Genomic DNA, 18386 nt, shown 5'->3' on the forward strand with positions numbered 1-18386 from the left:
CACAGAGACAATAAGGAGGAGTTACCTTCCTCAGGCAACAGGCCCCTTAACCAGGAGAACACCCCTAACGACACCACTACCTAAAACTGCCTATTTGCACACACACCCACATTTATATTTCAATTATATTTTATCTCACAAAAAATGCACTTATTCTCACACTTTATCTACATCCATGGATACAATGCTGCTATTATATGTAGATGCTGCATAGTTTATTTCTATTGTTACTATGCAACCATATTCTATTTCTATATTTTTTATTCATATTTGTTCCTATTCCATTTTATTACACTGTACGTAATTAGTTTTTCCTGCTAGTATATTGTAAATACTTTTATTCCTATATTTAATTTTAATATATTATATTTCAACTTTTATTTTAACTTATTTATTATTTAATTTTACGTAACTAAGAGTTCATAAAAGGTATTTTAATGCATGTCAAATAAAAATTTTTTTTTATGTTCTATTATTGCGTATTACGGTGTGAGGAGTTTATCACAACCCAGCATTTGTTTAATGCAAAATTTTAGCTGCCATTTCAAAATCATTTTTAATCAGAAATGGACCCGTAATGTAAGCCGAGGCTGCCCAATAATCTATATAAAAATCATAATTTGTATTTGAGGTTTTAACCTATCAAAGATGACATAAGCATGCACCTTCCCTAGGTTCTACAAAAATAAGTTTAAGATCAGCTCAAAGGATGATCAGTTCATAATAGCATTGTGGTAAATTTAACCAGAGGTGCATTTGGTTTATGCAAGTATATGCAATTCACGGGGGCACTGCAAGTTGTGTATTTACCCTTTTTTTTTTGAAGGGAAAGGGGGTGCCAAATAGAGGTCGACCAATTCATCATTTCTGGCGATTAATCGGCACCGGTAGTTTGATTGCTGGAATTATCTGCTATCAGCAATAATCCATACCGATAGTTTTTCCGGGTTGTATTATACAACCATGCTGGGCGCCTCTACAGCCGAATCACTGATGCCATGCACTGTTAATTTGAAGTCTCTTTTTTAATTAATTTTGGATGTAACAGTTTTTAATTATTTTAAGTGTTACATTTAGTTTCAGTTTGAATGCATGTATTGTATTTTCCTCAATATTCATTAATATAATTAATATATAAATTTTTATATTATTTAGCACATTTATATAATTTAGTAAATTTTTGTAATTTTGTATTTTTGTAATGAAGTTCATTTGGCATTGAGTGTTATATTTGTTTTTGTTTATTTGATCAAGTGTCCATTTTAAATACTATTGTTCGAATAATCGGTTATCGGCAAGTACGATCCAACCTAGCTATCGGTATCGGTAAAATCCACTATCGGTCGACCTATAAGAGCCAACCATGATCTTGCATACCTATCAGCAAAAACAAAAACATCATAAAAATCATATAAATTAGCATGCAGAAGAAACACATTTTTTTTGTTTTAGCATCGTGACTGTACAGTGCAGAAAGCTACTTTCGTTTTTTTTTTTTGCCAGGGAAGTAAAAGCTACAGCTATACTTTTTAAAAAGTTTTAAATCAAGAAAAATGACAAAATCATAATAAAGAAATCAAATGATTAAGACTTGAACATGTCTTTCTTTGGAAACATAAAGGTGAGGTGTGCGGGGAGAAGGATCTCACAACATCCAAAAAAACACAGGCGTGTGTTAGATAAGGTGGATTGCTTGGGTTGCTGTGATTATAATCACATTATACTTTATAGTTATAGAACAGTTCTGGAAAATATTATTAAATAGATAGTTTTTAAAAATAGAACTACCCGTATTTTCCGGACTATAAGCTGCTACTTTTTTCCCAAGTTTTGAACCCCACGGCTTAAACAGCGAAGCGGCTAATTTATGTTTTTTTCCCGCTTTCACAAACTTCAAGCCAAAAAAATGAGCGACATAACATTAGACCAATTAAATTTCCGAACGGAAACAAAAAAACGCACTTCACCTGTGTGAATCCACCGGTGGTGATTTTTAAACGCACGACGATGCCAAAAGATAAACTCTTGAGAGAAATAGTTGTGAAAGAAGGAGGAAGACAGTGAACAATGATTTCTTGTAGGCTACTGTTTAGATACAAGCCGTTGTAACGCGTTGAGTCTGGGTGAAGGGAGAGCTCGCTAACTCCAGTTGCAGCAGAAATCATATAAGCACAGACAGGTTTCCAAAACTCATGCTTTTTTTTTTTTCTTGGCAACAGCATTACGGGTTAGTCAAAGAAACTTAGAAATGAGCATCAGAAAATAATAAGGACATATTCCTCGGTCTCGCACACATGCAGTAATACTGGAAAAATGCGGCCACAGGCTATTCCCAAAATACCGCTCTGCTCTTAAAGGAGCCACAACATATTTCACCCGTTACACCGTGTAACAGACACTGTCTTTCGTTAAAGCCTGTGTAAAGTTCATTAGTTTCAGTGTAGACACCTGCGGCTTATAGACAGGTGCGGCTTATTTATGTTCAAAATAAAAATATTTGTCAAATTCGGCTTATATATGGGTGCGCTTAATAGTCCGGAAATTATGGTATATGATCTCCTCTCTTAGGCAGGATTGGACATCATTTCATTCACAGGTTTAATAAAAAAAGTACACCATGAACATACAGATTATATATTATTACCTATGATGTATAGAAGCCTAAACTTACTGGTGTGTTTGTTTTGCCTGTCAGGATGGTCCGTGCTTTTGCTTTGTTCATGCTGAAGTTCTTGAGATAAGCCTCGTAGATTTGTTTAGCCAAAGTTTTCTGGTCAGCTAACTGAGGATTCTCCACCTCCTTCTCCCCAGTTAATATCTCTGCCTTCAGCTTCAGCTTCTCGGATTGGGGCATTCGGCCAAAGCGGATAGCTGCATTCAAAACACAGCACAATGACTCAGGGCAAGAAAATGTTATACACACTCACGTTACTTTACGTTAATTTCTTTCTTTTTTTTTTATCTTTCTTTCTTTCTTTCTTTCTTTCTTTCTTTCTTTCTTTCTTTCTTTCTTTCTTTCTTTCTTTCTTTCTTTCTTTCTTTCTCTCCTACATTTCTTTCTTTCTTTCTTTCTTTCTTTCTTTCTTTCTTTCTTTCTTTCTTTCTTTCTTTCTTTCTTTCTTTCTTTCTTTCTTTCTTTCTTTCTTTCTTTCTTTCTCTCTCTCCTCCCTTTGTTTGTTTGTTTGTTTGTTTGTTTGTTTGTTTGTTTGTTTGTTTGTTTGTTTGTTTGTTTCTTTGTTTCTTTCTTTGTTTCTTTCTTTCTTTCTTTCTTTCTTTCTTTCTTTCTTTCTTTAAAGAGTTGTACTTATTCTTCCACATGGGTGTTAATAAAGTAGTAAAGTCAGAACCTGATGTAGGTGAGGTGAGGAGGCCTGTGATAAATCCAGTGTTCAAATTCATCCCAAATGTGTTCAATAGGTTTGAGGTCAGAACTCTTTATCAGGCCACTTAAGATTTTTCACTCCAACCCAAATAAACCATACCATCATGGAGCACATCCAAAGACATCCTATACAATTGTGTTTCTCCAACTTTGTGGAAACAGTGTGGGGAGGAACCACAAATAAGGATTTAAAAGTCCAGTGTCCCAATACTTTTGTCCAAATAGTGTAAACATGCTTAAAACATCCCTAATTAAAGTTACAGACGCTTCCCACCTTACAACCGTTCATACCATGAATTTGTTACTGTGTTCATTATTGACTACACATATCTTCTAATGATGTAAGAGCTATAAATACTATCAAATACACAATAAAATATACTAAAACAAATGGAAATAATCGAAATACTGTATACAATATTTTGTATTTAGTAATAAAAGGTCCAGTGCGCATCATGTAGACTGGTTACGGTCGACGACTAGCTAGCAGCGACTCTCCTCCGTTTTGAATTTTTTTCGAATATTTTTACTTTAAAGACAGGTTTGTTCGTATACGCGAAAGCTCATATACGCGAAAGTTAGTAAAGTGGGGAGCGTCTGTATATGCGTGAGTAAACTGTAGGTAAATCAGCTTAAAACAGAAAAAGCTTGGAACAGAAACGTAGTTTCGCTAAGGTACAAATTCTTGGGTTGCATAATCTCAAAAACAAATCAGATTAGCCCTGGCTGCCAATTAATACTTATTAGCTGTTACCATTAACACTATTTATATTTAAGTAGCTAACGAGTACTACGCATAGGACTAAAGCTTTTTAATAAAAGATGCCTTAAATAAAAATAGTAATATATTATAACTTAACTAAAAATATTATATACCTTAAGTAAAACAAAATATAACATAACTGCAGAGTGTAAACATAACTGTAAGTTGTTACCTACATATGTTGCACTTTAGGAAAATATATTAAAACTGTAGTGAAGGAACTGCAGCATTTTGTGTTTCGAAATGGATGCAACTGAAGAAGCATCAGCAGCTATGGTAGGGGTTAAAATTATTGACTTCTAATCAGAAGTTTGTGAGTTCTAATCCTAGGACAATTACGCTACCATTGCTGGGTTCTTGAGCAAGACCCTTAACCCTCAACTGCTCAGCAGTATGAATGAGATAATTGTATGTTGCTCTGGATACGGGCATCAACCAAATGCTATAATGATATAGTTCAGTATAAGCCCATTGGATAAGTTGGCTCTAAGAAGATTATCTTCATAGTTATAAATATAATTCTTTTTGGGAGAATGTATAAAAAGATGTCCCAGTCTGCCAAATTGTATATAAAGTACTCCCAGTCTTCAAACGTTTATAAGAGCTGTGAAAACTAGCTAAAACTATTAAAATAAAACAAATGCATAGTCACATAAGAACAAGTGGAATGGGACACAATGAGCTAATGCACTAGAGCTGAAGAGCAGGTGTTGTTTCGATCCGATGACCACCGGCGCTCTGCCAGAAGTAGATGCTAGTGTATAGTGTATGACCTAGCACACCAAAACATCTGTTCTAACAGAAAGTGGACAGTAGGATCACACAACTGAACTTGAAAAAGTGCTCAGTACAAAATGGGCTCTTTCCCATATAATACAAATGCACACACAAGATATATATATTACTCAAGATCAAATCAGTGCTCGTCCTGCTGGCAGTTTGACCCGCATGTTTCCTGAACCCGAACAGTCTGTTTTGACACTGTTCCATGATGTCACTTAGACTCCCTTCACCCTTGCTGCTATTTTTAGCGTGGCACCACTGAAGCACTGTGCAGTGAGGGGGTTGAGGGTCAGCATGCCACGGTGGATGTGTACATAAAAAGGGGGAGCTCGGTGCACAAAAGCTTATTAGGTCAAGGACTCCGAGGACGACATTCAAAGCATAAGTCCTCTGACCGATTACCGAGGAAGTGAAGAATTCGAGAGTGTGGCTGCGGATCTAAAATAATAAACCAATTTGGCCAACCGTTATTTTAAGCCTAATTTCTATTTAAAATAATGATAGAAGTGGAACTTGTTGCCATTTTTCTTTTTAATGATTAACCTACACAAGCTGTTAGGCAGCATTCAGAGGCATGAAGCTTAACTGAGAGCTGCAAGCTGATCTTCAGAAGAGACCCCCTGGAAAATGAATGTGCTTGAGCATGGTACATATTAATACACTAAAACAATAGGATCTGGGATGTTGTTTAGACAGTCATTTGGTAACCAGAATTTGGGATCTGACAGTGGGGAAGCATACCAAAAGAAAGTCACCTTACCCCCTTTGGCACACGTGTAGCGTCAGTCAGCATTCAATCTATTACTAAATAATGTGCTGAGTATATCTTGAAGGGTTTTGTACAAGCTGGTCATGTGACTGGAGGAGCTAGTTTACATCATTTGACCAACACACTTCTGACTCACACTGTGCATAATATGTTGATAGGATGTCTGCATGCTTTTGAATTGAATCCACTTATACTAGGAGACCTGAACCTGTTCCAGCATGGCAATGCCCCTGTGCACAAAGTTAATAGATTTTAGAGTGTTCTGGTCGAGATTTGTGCTCATTTATCCACAAGGACATGAGTACAGTCTTGCATTGATGGAGCATGAGGAGGTCCCTTAAATAGGAGACCCAAACCTGTCCCAGCATGACAAAGCCACCGGGTACAAAGATATGATTTACACGGGTTGGAGTGGAAGATCTTGTGCGCATCAATCCATTGACCCACGTTTTGTACTAATTTGTTATTTGAAATGTGATATGCACTATAAATAGTTCCCTATAATAAAGTTGCATCAGTGTTGCTTCGCCAGAGTACCAAGAGTACCACACAAAGATATTTCAGGTGAAGTGGTTTTTCATTTGAATTAATATTTTGTTTTAAGTAAGTTCGTGTTATTGGAGCCACACAATATTTACATCGTTTTGTCTGACATTAACAGCCACTTCAGCTTTATATTAGCAAACATGGTTCGCAAGAAACCAGTCCAGCTAATAAGCACCTGATCAGACCTTTAATTTGATTACAGGGATGTTATAGTAAAGCCATTATAATTAGTAATGACTGATCCGACATCGTGGATGACCTGGAAAGCTCTGTTTGATCACATGCTCACTGTTTTTTCCTGTTCATAAAACTAAATGCGGAGTAAAAGGAAATAATACTTCGAAGCGTCTCCATTGTTCTTATTGTTGTTTGAGATTTTCCTGTTAAGATTTGCAGAATGGAGGAAATAATGTCACCACAACACAAAAGCTCCAGAGAATTCCTTCTAGGTTTCCAGGTACCATCATACACTACATAGACAAAGGCATTGGGACCCCTGACTTTTCCAGCCATATGTGGTTCATATAGGATGTCTTTGGATGCTCACTTACACAAGGAGACAGAAACATGTTCCAGCATGACAATACCCCTGTGCACAAAGGTTTCTATCAGCTGCAGTGGAAAATCTTGATTGGCTTTTGAACATCCCATTTCACATTTGTCCCTGTTTGCTAGTAATGTTATGATAATAACCCCCACTCTCCTGGCAAGATGTTCCACTAGATGTAGGAGTGTGCTTGTGGAGATTTATGCTCATTCAAGGGTCACAAAGCTCTATCGTAGGCCACTCAAGATCTTCCACTCCAACCCATGTAAGTGTGTTAGTAGTAGAACACTCACCGTTGTGGGACATGCCCACAGCTAGGCACTTTTGAAAGCGGCAGTATTGGCACTTGTTCCGGTTCTTCTTTTGGATTTTGCAGTGGCGTTCACACTTGTCATATTCTAGCTTGAGGCGAATTGTGCGCCTGAAGAAACCCTGCGGAGAGCAGAAGTTCAGGAGTTCGCCGGGTTTCATGTCAAGTATCCCGAATACAGCAAGGGTAAATATTTACAAGATTTATCTAGTGTTTCATGTTCATCAATTTAGTCTCTTAAAAAAAAAACCAACCTGAAACAAGTAGAAAGTAAGTTAATGGATGTTAAGTTAATGAATGCTAAAAAAATGAATACTAAAACACTATTCTGTAATACAGAGCACATGCTTCCTCTTTCAATTCCTTGAAATCTTTCTATCACTGTATACCACTGAAAATAACACAAATGAAGGAGATTCTTCATGAGGTATTCTTTGGTTTGTCCTATTTTAATGCATACAACCTTTTAAAAAAGGTTCCAAGTAGTGCTGACACAATTCCTTGAGTGTCTCGAGTAATTCGAATACACACAATTATTATAAATTATTATAAAATAACTATGGAAATGATTTGCCCCGATGCTTCGTTTTGTCCATATGACTACACACGGAGCATTGTGTTTCCCACCGGACCATTATTACTAACGCACCACACACTGAACTCTGGAGTGCTCTGGACAGGTAAACACAGAAGACGCTGCAGAATGAAAAATGGAGGACCGGGGAGAAAACACCGCGGGGCTTGAAGATGATTCAGACCACAGAAAGCTTCCAAAGTTTGCAATCATTTCATACGTTTCAGTGCGTTTATCCATTCATTCATTCATTTTCTCCCGCTTATCCGTAATTCGGGTCGCGGGGGCAGCAGTCTAAGCAGGCCCCCGCCTTCGACTGCTGCCCAATCCTCACAGCACCGTCCCTTACGGTCCCTCCTGCAGGTGGTGAGCCCACGGGAAGGCGGCCCCACGTCACCCCGACGTCACGGACCTTGATATTTCCCTCGTAAGGGACCCCCGGAGCATAGAGGGTTAAGGGCCTTGCTCAAGGGCCCAAGAGTGGTAGCTTGGCGATACCGGGGCTTGAACCCCAGACCTTCCGATCGGCAACCCAGCGCCTTAACCGCTGGAGCCACCACTCCCCCCTCAGTGCGTTTAACATTTTTTAAAAGTCATTTGAAATAGATTTTTATATTTTTATTTACGATTTTCTTTGTATTTATATATTTGCATTTTGATATAATATGGCAATTAAATGTACTAAATGGGTTTAGTATCTCACAGATATTCTTGTATGCAATATCAGCAATAAAAATATAAATGTTTCTAGAAAAAGAAAAAAAAGTAAACAAATGACTTTTTTTTTTATTTTAAGTGACCCGTCTTATTTTCTCTTGTATATTTAGTATTCCTCTTAATATAGAAAAAGTACTTCGTATCTCTTATACTCGATGAATCAATGGAATAATCGGTAGAATACTCGATTACTAAAATAACCGATAGCTGAAGCTCTAATTCCGATTGAAAATCTCTTTAGCAAGCTAGTTTTATTCATCCGAAGGACCCTTAAAGAACCCTTTGTGTGATGGGTAACAAATCCCAGACGTGAATTTGTAACCGTGTCCCAAATGCAACTCAAAACGTTGAAACTTCAAACCACAATAAATCATAATCACATTCAAAGCCCCACCTGGGATTCTACCCAAACTGCCAATGATTAAACTGTTAAATCAGGCGACCAGACAAGCGCACGTCCAATCATCGGACCACACAATCTTCGCCTAACTTTCACAATCTGGATAAACAGTTAGTCAGTGACCGGTGCCAGCGGTGTGGACACTCGAAGGGAGTCTGGCTGACAGGCACATAAAGGACATTAATCAGAAATTTCCTCACCGCTCTTTAACCACTCTGTCCCAAGACACTTCCAGAAAGTTACGAAAGTGAGATGATAGTGAGTGCAGAACGTCCATCGAGAGCAGGGTGTGTGTGTGTGTGTGTGTTTGTGTGGTTCGTGTAGGCGTGTGTCTCGGTTGATTTGAGGACAAAAAGGTTGGGGGCACAAGTCCAGCAGAGAGACAGCATGCACGTGGCCGCCCCGGCCTAATCACGGGCCCTGGACGTGACTTGTCCAGCTGAAACAGTGCGTGATGAAGTGCGTAAAGGCCTCTGCATGAGAGGGGGGGGAGTAGAGACGAGAGTGTGTGTGCGTGCAAGTGGCCAGATAGTGTGCTTGTTTGTGTTTTCTCTGGGGGTGAATTGCATCTGAACGAAGCTTAAACCGGTGCATCTGCGCACAATATGCACGTACTCCACAGAGGTACACGACGTAGGGCATTCACTCGTCCAAAGCATTCCAACAACATGCAATTATTTCCTATTACCATTCCAGGCCTGGTAACACTAAACGTAATCTCTGCTAATATGTTTAACAGCAGTGGTAGTTTTTTATGTTATTGCTGGTTAAAATCCTTGTTCTGTGTAGGTAAAATAATACAGCATGCTCTAATTGACCACATACGAGGTGGCATCAAAAAGTTTCGAGTCTGGCTCTGTTGACAAGAAAGTACTTTATTTATCTACGTTTACACACGTTCACTTTCAAAATAGTGCTCCAAGCTTTCTTCTGGAATGTGTCCTGGAAGCTTTCTCTTTGAAGCATGTCGAGTATCTTCTGCGATCCGTGCCGGATCTCCGCAGTAGTGTCAAAACGATCGTTGAGCTGGATCTTCATCTTCGGGAAGAGGGCGATGTCTGCAGGAGCCAAATCTGGTGAGTAGGGTGGGTGTGGAAGTGAGATCATGTGGATTGTTCTCTGCCGATCATTATGCACAAGTTACCAAAAGGTTTTGACATTTTCTGGGGATTGAGTTCGTTGAAGGTCTTCCTGATCTCTTGTCATGTTCCAGTGATGTTCTACCGCCGCTCGAAACACCTCAACGAAGCATTGCAGCGTTGCCGTATGTCAAAGCGTATGTCATGTCATGTAGCAGGAATACAGTAGCAGACGTGTTCAGAATAACACAAGTTAGCACCATTATTCATGAAATTTTTTTATACCACCTACTATTTGGTGTTGAACGCTTTTTTGTGCAAACAGACAGGTTCGAATTAAAAGGAAACTGCAAAACAAGTCTCACCTTGCAACCCTCACAGGCATGGACGCCATAGTGATATCCCGAGGCTCGGTCTGCGCACACGCGACACTCCAGGTTTAGAGAAGCAGACGTAAAGTCCTCCTGTCCTGCTACGGCCCCACACACACCTGAAGATGGACTCGAGGCTGGGGTCAGAGCATCTTTTTTACACAAACACACACAAACACAAACATAATGTAAAACAAACATACAAATCAAATCGAGCTTTCTATAGTCAGCTTGACCTGATTTTGGACTAGATTTTATCGCCGTTGTGTCAGAAAGTGACATGCAGACTTCAGACATTTCCATGCCTTTTGTAACACTTTGCTGGAGGTAGGAGAGAAAGAAAGACTGACAGCTGACCGCAGACATCAAGTTTGTCTCAAGGTCATTCGTCTTGCTTGAAAATGGTGAAATATTTCAAATAATAAGAAGAGAAAATCCTCTCGGTGGGGTGGGAACCCAAATAAAGTGATCCTGAAAGCCTGTATTAACATCCAGAAGGAAAGTGTACATATGCTACATTACTGGCCTAATGTTGGAATTTAGCACCAGGACTACAAATAATGCAATAAACTTCAAGCAGTCTGGTAAAACAAGCTTTACAAAGAATCATTTCGCAAGTCCAGGGACAGAGTTAATTAATAATAAAAAAAAAAGCGATTTAAACTGTGGATTAATAAACTTGTGTGGTAGCATTTCCCAGCAACTAATGCAGCTGGGTGCCACACCCACCCACCCACACACACACACACACACACACACACACACACACACACACACACACACACACACACCCTGCTTCGTAGTCAAATGTTTGCCTTGCAACCTGTGATTTATTAGCCCTAATGTCCTATGCATAACTGCCTTAACTGCATGCCACAGGAGCACCTACCAGCTTGTGGGTTATGTTCCAAACTCAAACCTTTTTCATCATTCCTAAATGCACCTATGTAAATATAAACAAAATGGATTTGAGTAAATGCACTTCATTACAGTACTTTAGTCTTTTTTTTTTTTTGGCTACTTTTTAGGTTAACTGAGTATCAAATAAATCAACAACTTTTACTTTCTACTCAACTCTACTCAATATACCGTAATTTTCAGACTATTAAGCGCACCCAAATATAAACCGCATGCACTGAATTTAACAAAGATTTTTATTTTAAACATAAATAAGCCTATAGTCTATAAGCCGCAGTTGTCTACACTGAAACTAATGAACTTTACACAGGCTTTAACGAAAGACAGTGTCTGTTACACGGCTTGTATCTAAACAGTAGCCTACCAAGAAAGTCATTGTTCACTGTCTTCCTCCTTCCTTTCACAACTATTTCTCTCGAGAGTTTATCTTTTGGCATCGTCGTGCATTTAAAAATCACCATCGGTAAAGCTTTTCTCCTGATGCCGTGCAGCTCAGAACACAGGTGAAGTGTGTTTTTTCATGGCCGGTTGTTTTCAGCGTGACGAATGATTCGCATTTCCTGTAGACAGTCCGAGTGAGCGGCAGGTCAAACGTCAGAGGAACCTCATCCATATTTATGATGTGGTGCGGCCCGACTCAGTGGGAGCGCATCTGATTTAATAAAAAGAGTTTCATTGGTTCACCTGAACCCGTTCCGCAATTTCATTGGTCTAATGTTATGGGGCTCAGTTTTTTGGCATGAAGCTTGTGAAACCGGGAAAACCCCAGGAAAAATCCATATATTAGCCACGAGGTTCAAAGTGGGGGAAAAAAGTAGCGGCTTATAGTCCGGAAAATACGGTATGTGTAATACAACTATTGACCACTATATTTTAATTGACAATTAATGTTACAATTTATATTTCACACCTCTGTTGAAGACTCAACACTCCCCTACCTGTATAAATCTAAAAGAAAGAGCTAGAATAAATTTCAAAAACTAGAACCAGCTTTTGTTGAAGTTGAATTTTGCCCATCTGTGAGATTAAGATGAACATCAAATCACAGCTCTGTAAATATTGGTTTTACCTCATATTAAATTATTTACTCTAGTTTTATTTGTCCGTTGAATACTAATGGTTCTTCTACTTTGCGACATAAATGTAAAATCAATGAGAACTATATGTGAATAATGGGTGCAGTTCAGAGCTCCATTCCCCTGCACACCAGACCGTTATAAGGGGAAAGCTTTCTCTAATTACAGACACACCAGATCCGTGGGGTTATGCTTGTGCTTTTGCAACTGCTACTCATTTAACACAAATTTGTATTCACTTCGAAGTACAAAGGAAGTGAGTTTTTTTTAAATGTGGTAAAGTAAAGATATTATGCATTACAGGTATTCTTTCTCAAAATGAAAATACTCAGAATAAGTACTGATGCTTCAAAAATGTACTTAAGTACCATAACAAAAACACTTCTTTACTGTCCACAACTGCTTAAAGACAAAGTTTAGAATTTGGATGTAAAAAACAGATATAGTTCTTGCCAGTGATGATTTGAAGACACCACATTAGGGTGAAATTTCGCATTCTGCAGGCAACAAACAAACACAAATACACAAAGATACACACAAATGCAAAGGCTCATACATTCATTAGAAGAATCTAGCGAAGCTTTCCTTATTATTAGAAACAAGGACAAAGGTAAGACGTGTTGCTGTGTGCAAAGATGTAAATATTAATTTTTTTCCCATTTTTTTGACAATCATTGAAGAAAAATCAAAAATACATTAATTAATATTTTTGTTTAAAACAGTAACATGTAACGTGTGTATATATGTGTGTGTGTATATATATATATATATATATATATATATATATATATATATATATATATATATATATATATATATATACATACACACACACACACACACACACACACACACACACACACACACACACACATATGTATATATATATATATATATATATATATATATATATATATATATATATATATATATATATATATATATATATATACATACTGTTCTGCAACCAAAACATTTTTTTTTTTAAATCAAAATCAAATAATATGGGAAGGCTATTTATATGAAAAAAACTGTCTCAGCTCGATTCCTACCTGGCACCGTGGAGCTTTCAGAGCTGGAGCACCGGCCAGTCGAGTGGTACTCGGAGACGTCCAAGTTGCTGAGTGCCTCTTCATTGATGGACTTGGAGATGTCTTGCAAGTCTTCGGCACCCACGAGGTCCCTGTAGAGCACAGAGTCCTCCAGCTGAGACGGAGGACTGTAGGGGTTCTCCATGTCTACCATGTCAATGGCGGACTGGATCTGAGGCCAACTCACGCATCGGTCTGCGCACAGAGAAGGTGGTCGTTCATGTTTTTGCAAAAGTGTTATGAAACTAAACAGATTTGAGACAGAGTTAAATCACACTTATAAATGCTGAATATCAATAATGTTACTTAAGCGTGAACATGCTATGTTTTAATGTCTCGGTCTGCATGAAAAGAATTTGATTTATTTCGGTATTCGTCCTAACTCCTTAGCAGGTCGTTAATAAAACGAATCATTAATCAGGGCAGCATTCGAAACCGATGGCCAGTTTAACCCTGTCAGTAGAGGTGTTTCGTCTTTCCATTCTTATCTGTATTCAACTTGAGATGTGTGCATTTGAAAATATCCTTATCTAAGTGTCTGTGTTGTGTCTGTCCGAAGGAGGAGTTAAGCAGACAAGCCAAATGTGGCCAGGGTTATCAATAGTTACCATGCGCTTATAGGAGAATACATGGGTCTCAATATATCAGGATAATTCACTCTAACCTAGATAAAAAATCTGGCAAACATGCTGTTTACTGTAGATGCTACCGAGGCATAAACACACTAAAATACCATAAGCTGCTCATGCCTGGAGTAGAAGGCAATTATAAGTTCAGCACAGACAGTAAGTTTGTGTAGGAGGTTTACAGTATTTCTCCAAAGTTTGGCAATGCATTAGAAATCAAGTCTCATCAAACAGACAGACTGCATAAAGGCAAAATAAGAAAGGTTTAAAAATGGAATGAATGCCGAAAAAAGAAAACGACTCAGGATCAGGACATTTACAGCATTTGGCAGACACAAGGCAATGACCACAGACTGAGCGGCTCTAAAAAAAAAATAAAACAACATTAAGGTGCACTGGATTTCCTCATCAACCAGCAACAAAGTTGAGATATTTATCTTGAGCACATTCGTGGTGGACCTAGAGTCTATCCTGAGAACCCTGGAGGAGACCTACAATTTATCAGTTCATCTAGTCACCAATTACTGGACATGATGAGAAGATGCAAAACTCCACAATCGAGCTCAGGCTTGAACCCCCAACCCTGGAGCTGTAAGAGGGGTTTTATACCAGCTATACAATTTGTTTTCCATGAAAAAAGAAAGCATGACCAAGTGAAATGAGAGAAAAGCGCTATTTATAGTTCATAGTTCATGACTGACCCCGTAATTCTCTTTGCATAATGTATAGAGATTGTACTATAATTAAGTACACATACAATTACATATATAATCATCAATTAAGAAGGATGATGATTAACCTACTGTTAAGGCAAAGTCACAGAGTCTTCTGGATTACCAGGGTATTTCATTAAGACACATTATTTTAAACCTACTGGACTTGGAACACTGACAGGATATCATTAAACCCAAGAGGTATAAAGTATATAACCACAAAACTAAAATAAGTTCAATCTATGCATTTTTATCAGTCTCAAGCAATTATAAATATTAATATACTGTATGCCCAGAAATTTGATTCATGTGGAAAAAAAATCTCTTTAGTTTATTAATCACTTAGTTTTGGCTTGGGAATGCTTCCCACATGACAACACTATAGAATAAAGGACATGGTCAAAGTCCAATGCTGTGAGAAGTCATTTATAGCATTTGGCAGAAGTTGTATTCGAGGGCACGTGGCAATTATCTCCAACAATGCAGTTGAGAGTTAAGGGCCTTGTTCAAGGGCCCAGCACTGACAGGAGTTTGGCCATGCTGGGATTTAAACTCACAACTTTCCAAACCAGAAATCCAGAATTTTAACCACTAAGCTACCACTTCCCTTTATCTCCAAGCTCTATTGTACTTGTCCTATTGGTCAAGTCTAATCCAGTCTATCAGCCATGAGAACCAGTGTTTGGAAAAGGATTCATGATAATTCACAAATAAATCATTTCTAATGATGTTTTTTAAAATCCTAAATCCTGCAGGCACCCATTTAAATCCTTGGTTCAATGTCAGACTAACAAACTATCTTTTTCCATCCTGCTTGTCATGTGAGTGCAAAGTTTAGGGAACTACTTTGTCATGCGGTAAAATGTCGTATCTTAAAAGGGAGAAGTCCTTGACCCATGACCTGTCTCTCTAAACTCATTTACTGCCCTGATATGTTATATATTGCAGTTTACTGGCTGTGATTTTTTTACATGATGTAAGGTGTAGTGAATGGACTAGGATTATACATTTTAGATGGTATTTTACTGACAAATCCATGGAGTTTCATAGTGAACATTTAAGAGATGCTACACCACAAGCTGTTCTGATCTCTAAATCTTCTTCTTCTGCTTTTCGCATGAATTTTACAGACCCACAGTGTCTCATGTGATGCTTAATTTATGCGCTGGTGAAAGAATATGTGATCCAAATGACAACCAGGGGAGCTTTGGATATTGTTTGCCACTGACTTTTAGTGCACACAAGGACGGAAAAACCAGTAGGAAACTTGTTCGGTCAATGAGTAACTGGGTCACAGTAGCAACCATGTTACATATACTGTATACTCCCGGGCAAAAAATAAATAAATAAAAATGATATATAAATTAAAAAAACGACCCCAAATGTAAAAAAAACTGATCCACCATCAGCGGTTTAATCTTTGCACAAGGATTTTAATATGGATCACTAACAAGAGACTGACAGTAAAAGAGAATCCATATTCCATATTCTTACAGATATGCCATGCATAAAATTAGACATTCAGTGAAGACCAACTTAAAACAACTTAAGACTTTTAGTGAAGAACAAGCTAAAAAAAAATCGTCACTAAAAATAAGACATTCAGTGAAGAAAGACCCCCAGACAACCTCAAAAAACCTCACCGAACCCCAGCAAGCAGCACTACCACTATATTTTCCTACTGATCTCTCCAGTTTGTATATTATTCTTAAATATAGTTTCACAAATGGCTTCAGGGTGGACGTTTCTTCCAAAGTAATGATGTCCTATGTAATTCACTTGCATTTACTTCCAGGATGTTAGATGGGAAATATTGTGCACTTTAGTCAATCATATTTGGTATTGAGATTTTGATTACTACACTCTCTGTGATTAAATGAATAGGGGAAATTAGTCATTTTTCTTTATATCATTCCTTTCGCTTGTTTCTAAGCACACCCAGTGAAAGTATGAATGAAAGAGAAAATGACTCATTTCCCCTATTTGTTTAATGTTAAAATCAAGATTCGATATTCGTAATATTCATAATTCAGATAGGTAATTCGTAATATTCGATTCAATATTTAATCAAAACAGGAACAAAAGGCATCGTAACTCACAATTCACGAAGCACAAAAATGAATGAACAGAACCTGAACCTGTCTAAAACAAAACACATATCAATGGTCAGAAAATGAGCATGGATAATTCCGAATGCACTCCTGGGAGCTTTGACAGAATGTGGAATCTTGGATTCAGAGTAGTTAAGCAGAGAAATGTGGAGGGATCAATCATTGTGATGCGCCAGAGAGGCATCTTAGAAGATCTGGTAAGAAAATATAATACAGAATGCATTTTTTATTTTTTTTTACCCACAAAGCTAATTTCTGCTATTTCCTGCTGAATTCCCAAAATATTTGGCCATTTTGGATTTTTCCACCCCACAATAAAATGCCACTCATCTGCTTTATGACCCAAAATCACACTATTCAACAACAATAACTCTTCAATGCTTTTGTTTGATTCTGTATTAAATCTTAAAGATGATCAAGTTCTTGGTTTAATACTATCGTGTTGTTTATTTAAACACCAAAAGTTGTATAAAATCCAAAGCTTTTTGCTTGTGAACGTTGCAGATATGCTTTCAAAAAGTTTTATGGCTTCTGGAATATTTTACACCACATTTCCAAAAACTCAGTCATGTGCTAGACTGAAGAATGCTCTCAAAATGTCCCATAACTGGGACATCTGAAATATATCTGCAGAGATGAACCATTTGTCAAGCACATTTGCTTGGTGAACATGAAGTTTAATGTAACTGTTCCTTGATTGGATCAACGACCGGACGATGCCTACGGAAAATCGGTTTTCCTTAAGAAAGACGAGTAACAAGCTCCAAGTTGATCATAGTGATCATAAGTCCTTAATATTTCCACAGGAAGTAAATAAGCAAAAAAATGACAAGAATCTTATGCTTGGCATGTATTTCCAGGCGTTTCAGTACATGGACAATCGGTTTATTGGAAAACATTCGACAACCACTGGCATTTTCAAACTGAAAATCTTCCGATTTATTCACATTCATGTGATCTATCTATGATAAAAGTCCCTGTGAATTTAGTTTAATGTTAGACATTAATATAAATCTGTGGTCTGACACTAATATAACAGAGAAATGCTGTTATAGAAGAAAACCTTCTGGCCAATCAGAATCAAAAACAATTAAAGGTGCACCAAAGCTCATGTGAAGAACGATGTGAGGAAAATGTGCTGAAACAAGCAATATAAAACTCCAACCATACCTTGTTATGTGTGCTTTTGTCCATACAGTCCAGTCCAGTCTTAAGATTATGTACTAAAGTCAGGTGAGGGATATCCTCTGGATCAGACAGCTTCCCATGAATAATCACAGCACTGGGTCTTTGGCAGAGGTTTCAACCCACTTGCACTGCTGGATAGATGCAGAGAACAGCATGTGGCAATTGAACTAGAGAATAACGTCTTTGCAAACAATTACTGTAGATGGCTATATAAATGCAGGCTATTAAATTAATATAATTTGGAAATAAAAAAACTTTTCCAAATGACAGACCAAGTGTCAAATTTGACTAAGGGACATGGGTCAAAAAGAAATGTTACATTATCCTGAAGTAAATTATATTAATATTAAAGATGCCATTATTCCCCTTATTGATGATTTCATAATCTTAATAAATAAATACACAAATAAATAAAACTATGA

At 37.6% G+C, this 18386-nt stretch overlaps 1 protein-coding gene across 7 annotated transcripts in view; it reads right to left on the reverse strand.

The window, feature by feature from the left end:
* Window positions 1-18386, reverse strand: part of pparab (peroxisome proliferator-activated receptor alpha b) — a 32731-nt gene that overhangs the window by 7599 nt on the left and 6746 nt on the right. For 2 of the 7 annotated variants that reach the window (XM_083546421.1, XM_083546424.1), the window contains 5 exons: window positions 17947-18095; window positions 13288-13521; window positions 10236-10393; window positions 7084-7222; window positions 2672-2871 (listed from right to left, as the gene is read on the reverse strand). In XM_083546421.1, the coding sequence (XP_083402547.1) occupies window positions 2672-2871; window positions 7084-7222; window positions 10236-10393; window positions 13288-13480 (690 nt within the window). In that variant the 5' untranslated portion in view covers window positions 13481-13521; window positions 17947-18095. Of the gene's footprint in view, window positions 1-2671; window positions 2872-7083; window positions 7223-10235; window positions 11185-12097; window positions 12177-13287; window positions 13522-17946; window positions 18096-18386 lie in introns of those variants that run through there. The other 5 variants (XM_083546426.1, XM_083546425.1, XM_083546422.1 and 2 more) reach the window with 3 other exon arrangements.

The sequence above is a fragment of the Silurus aristotelis genome, assembly GCF_946808225.1.
Source record: "Silurus aristotelis genome assembly, chromosome: 7".
In the NCBI taxonomy this organism is placed as follows: Eukaryota; Metazoa; Chordata; class Actinopteri; order Siluriformes; family Siluridae; genus Silurus; species Silurus aristotelis.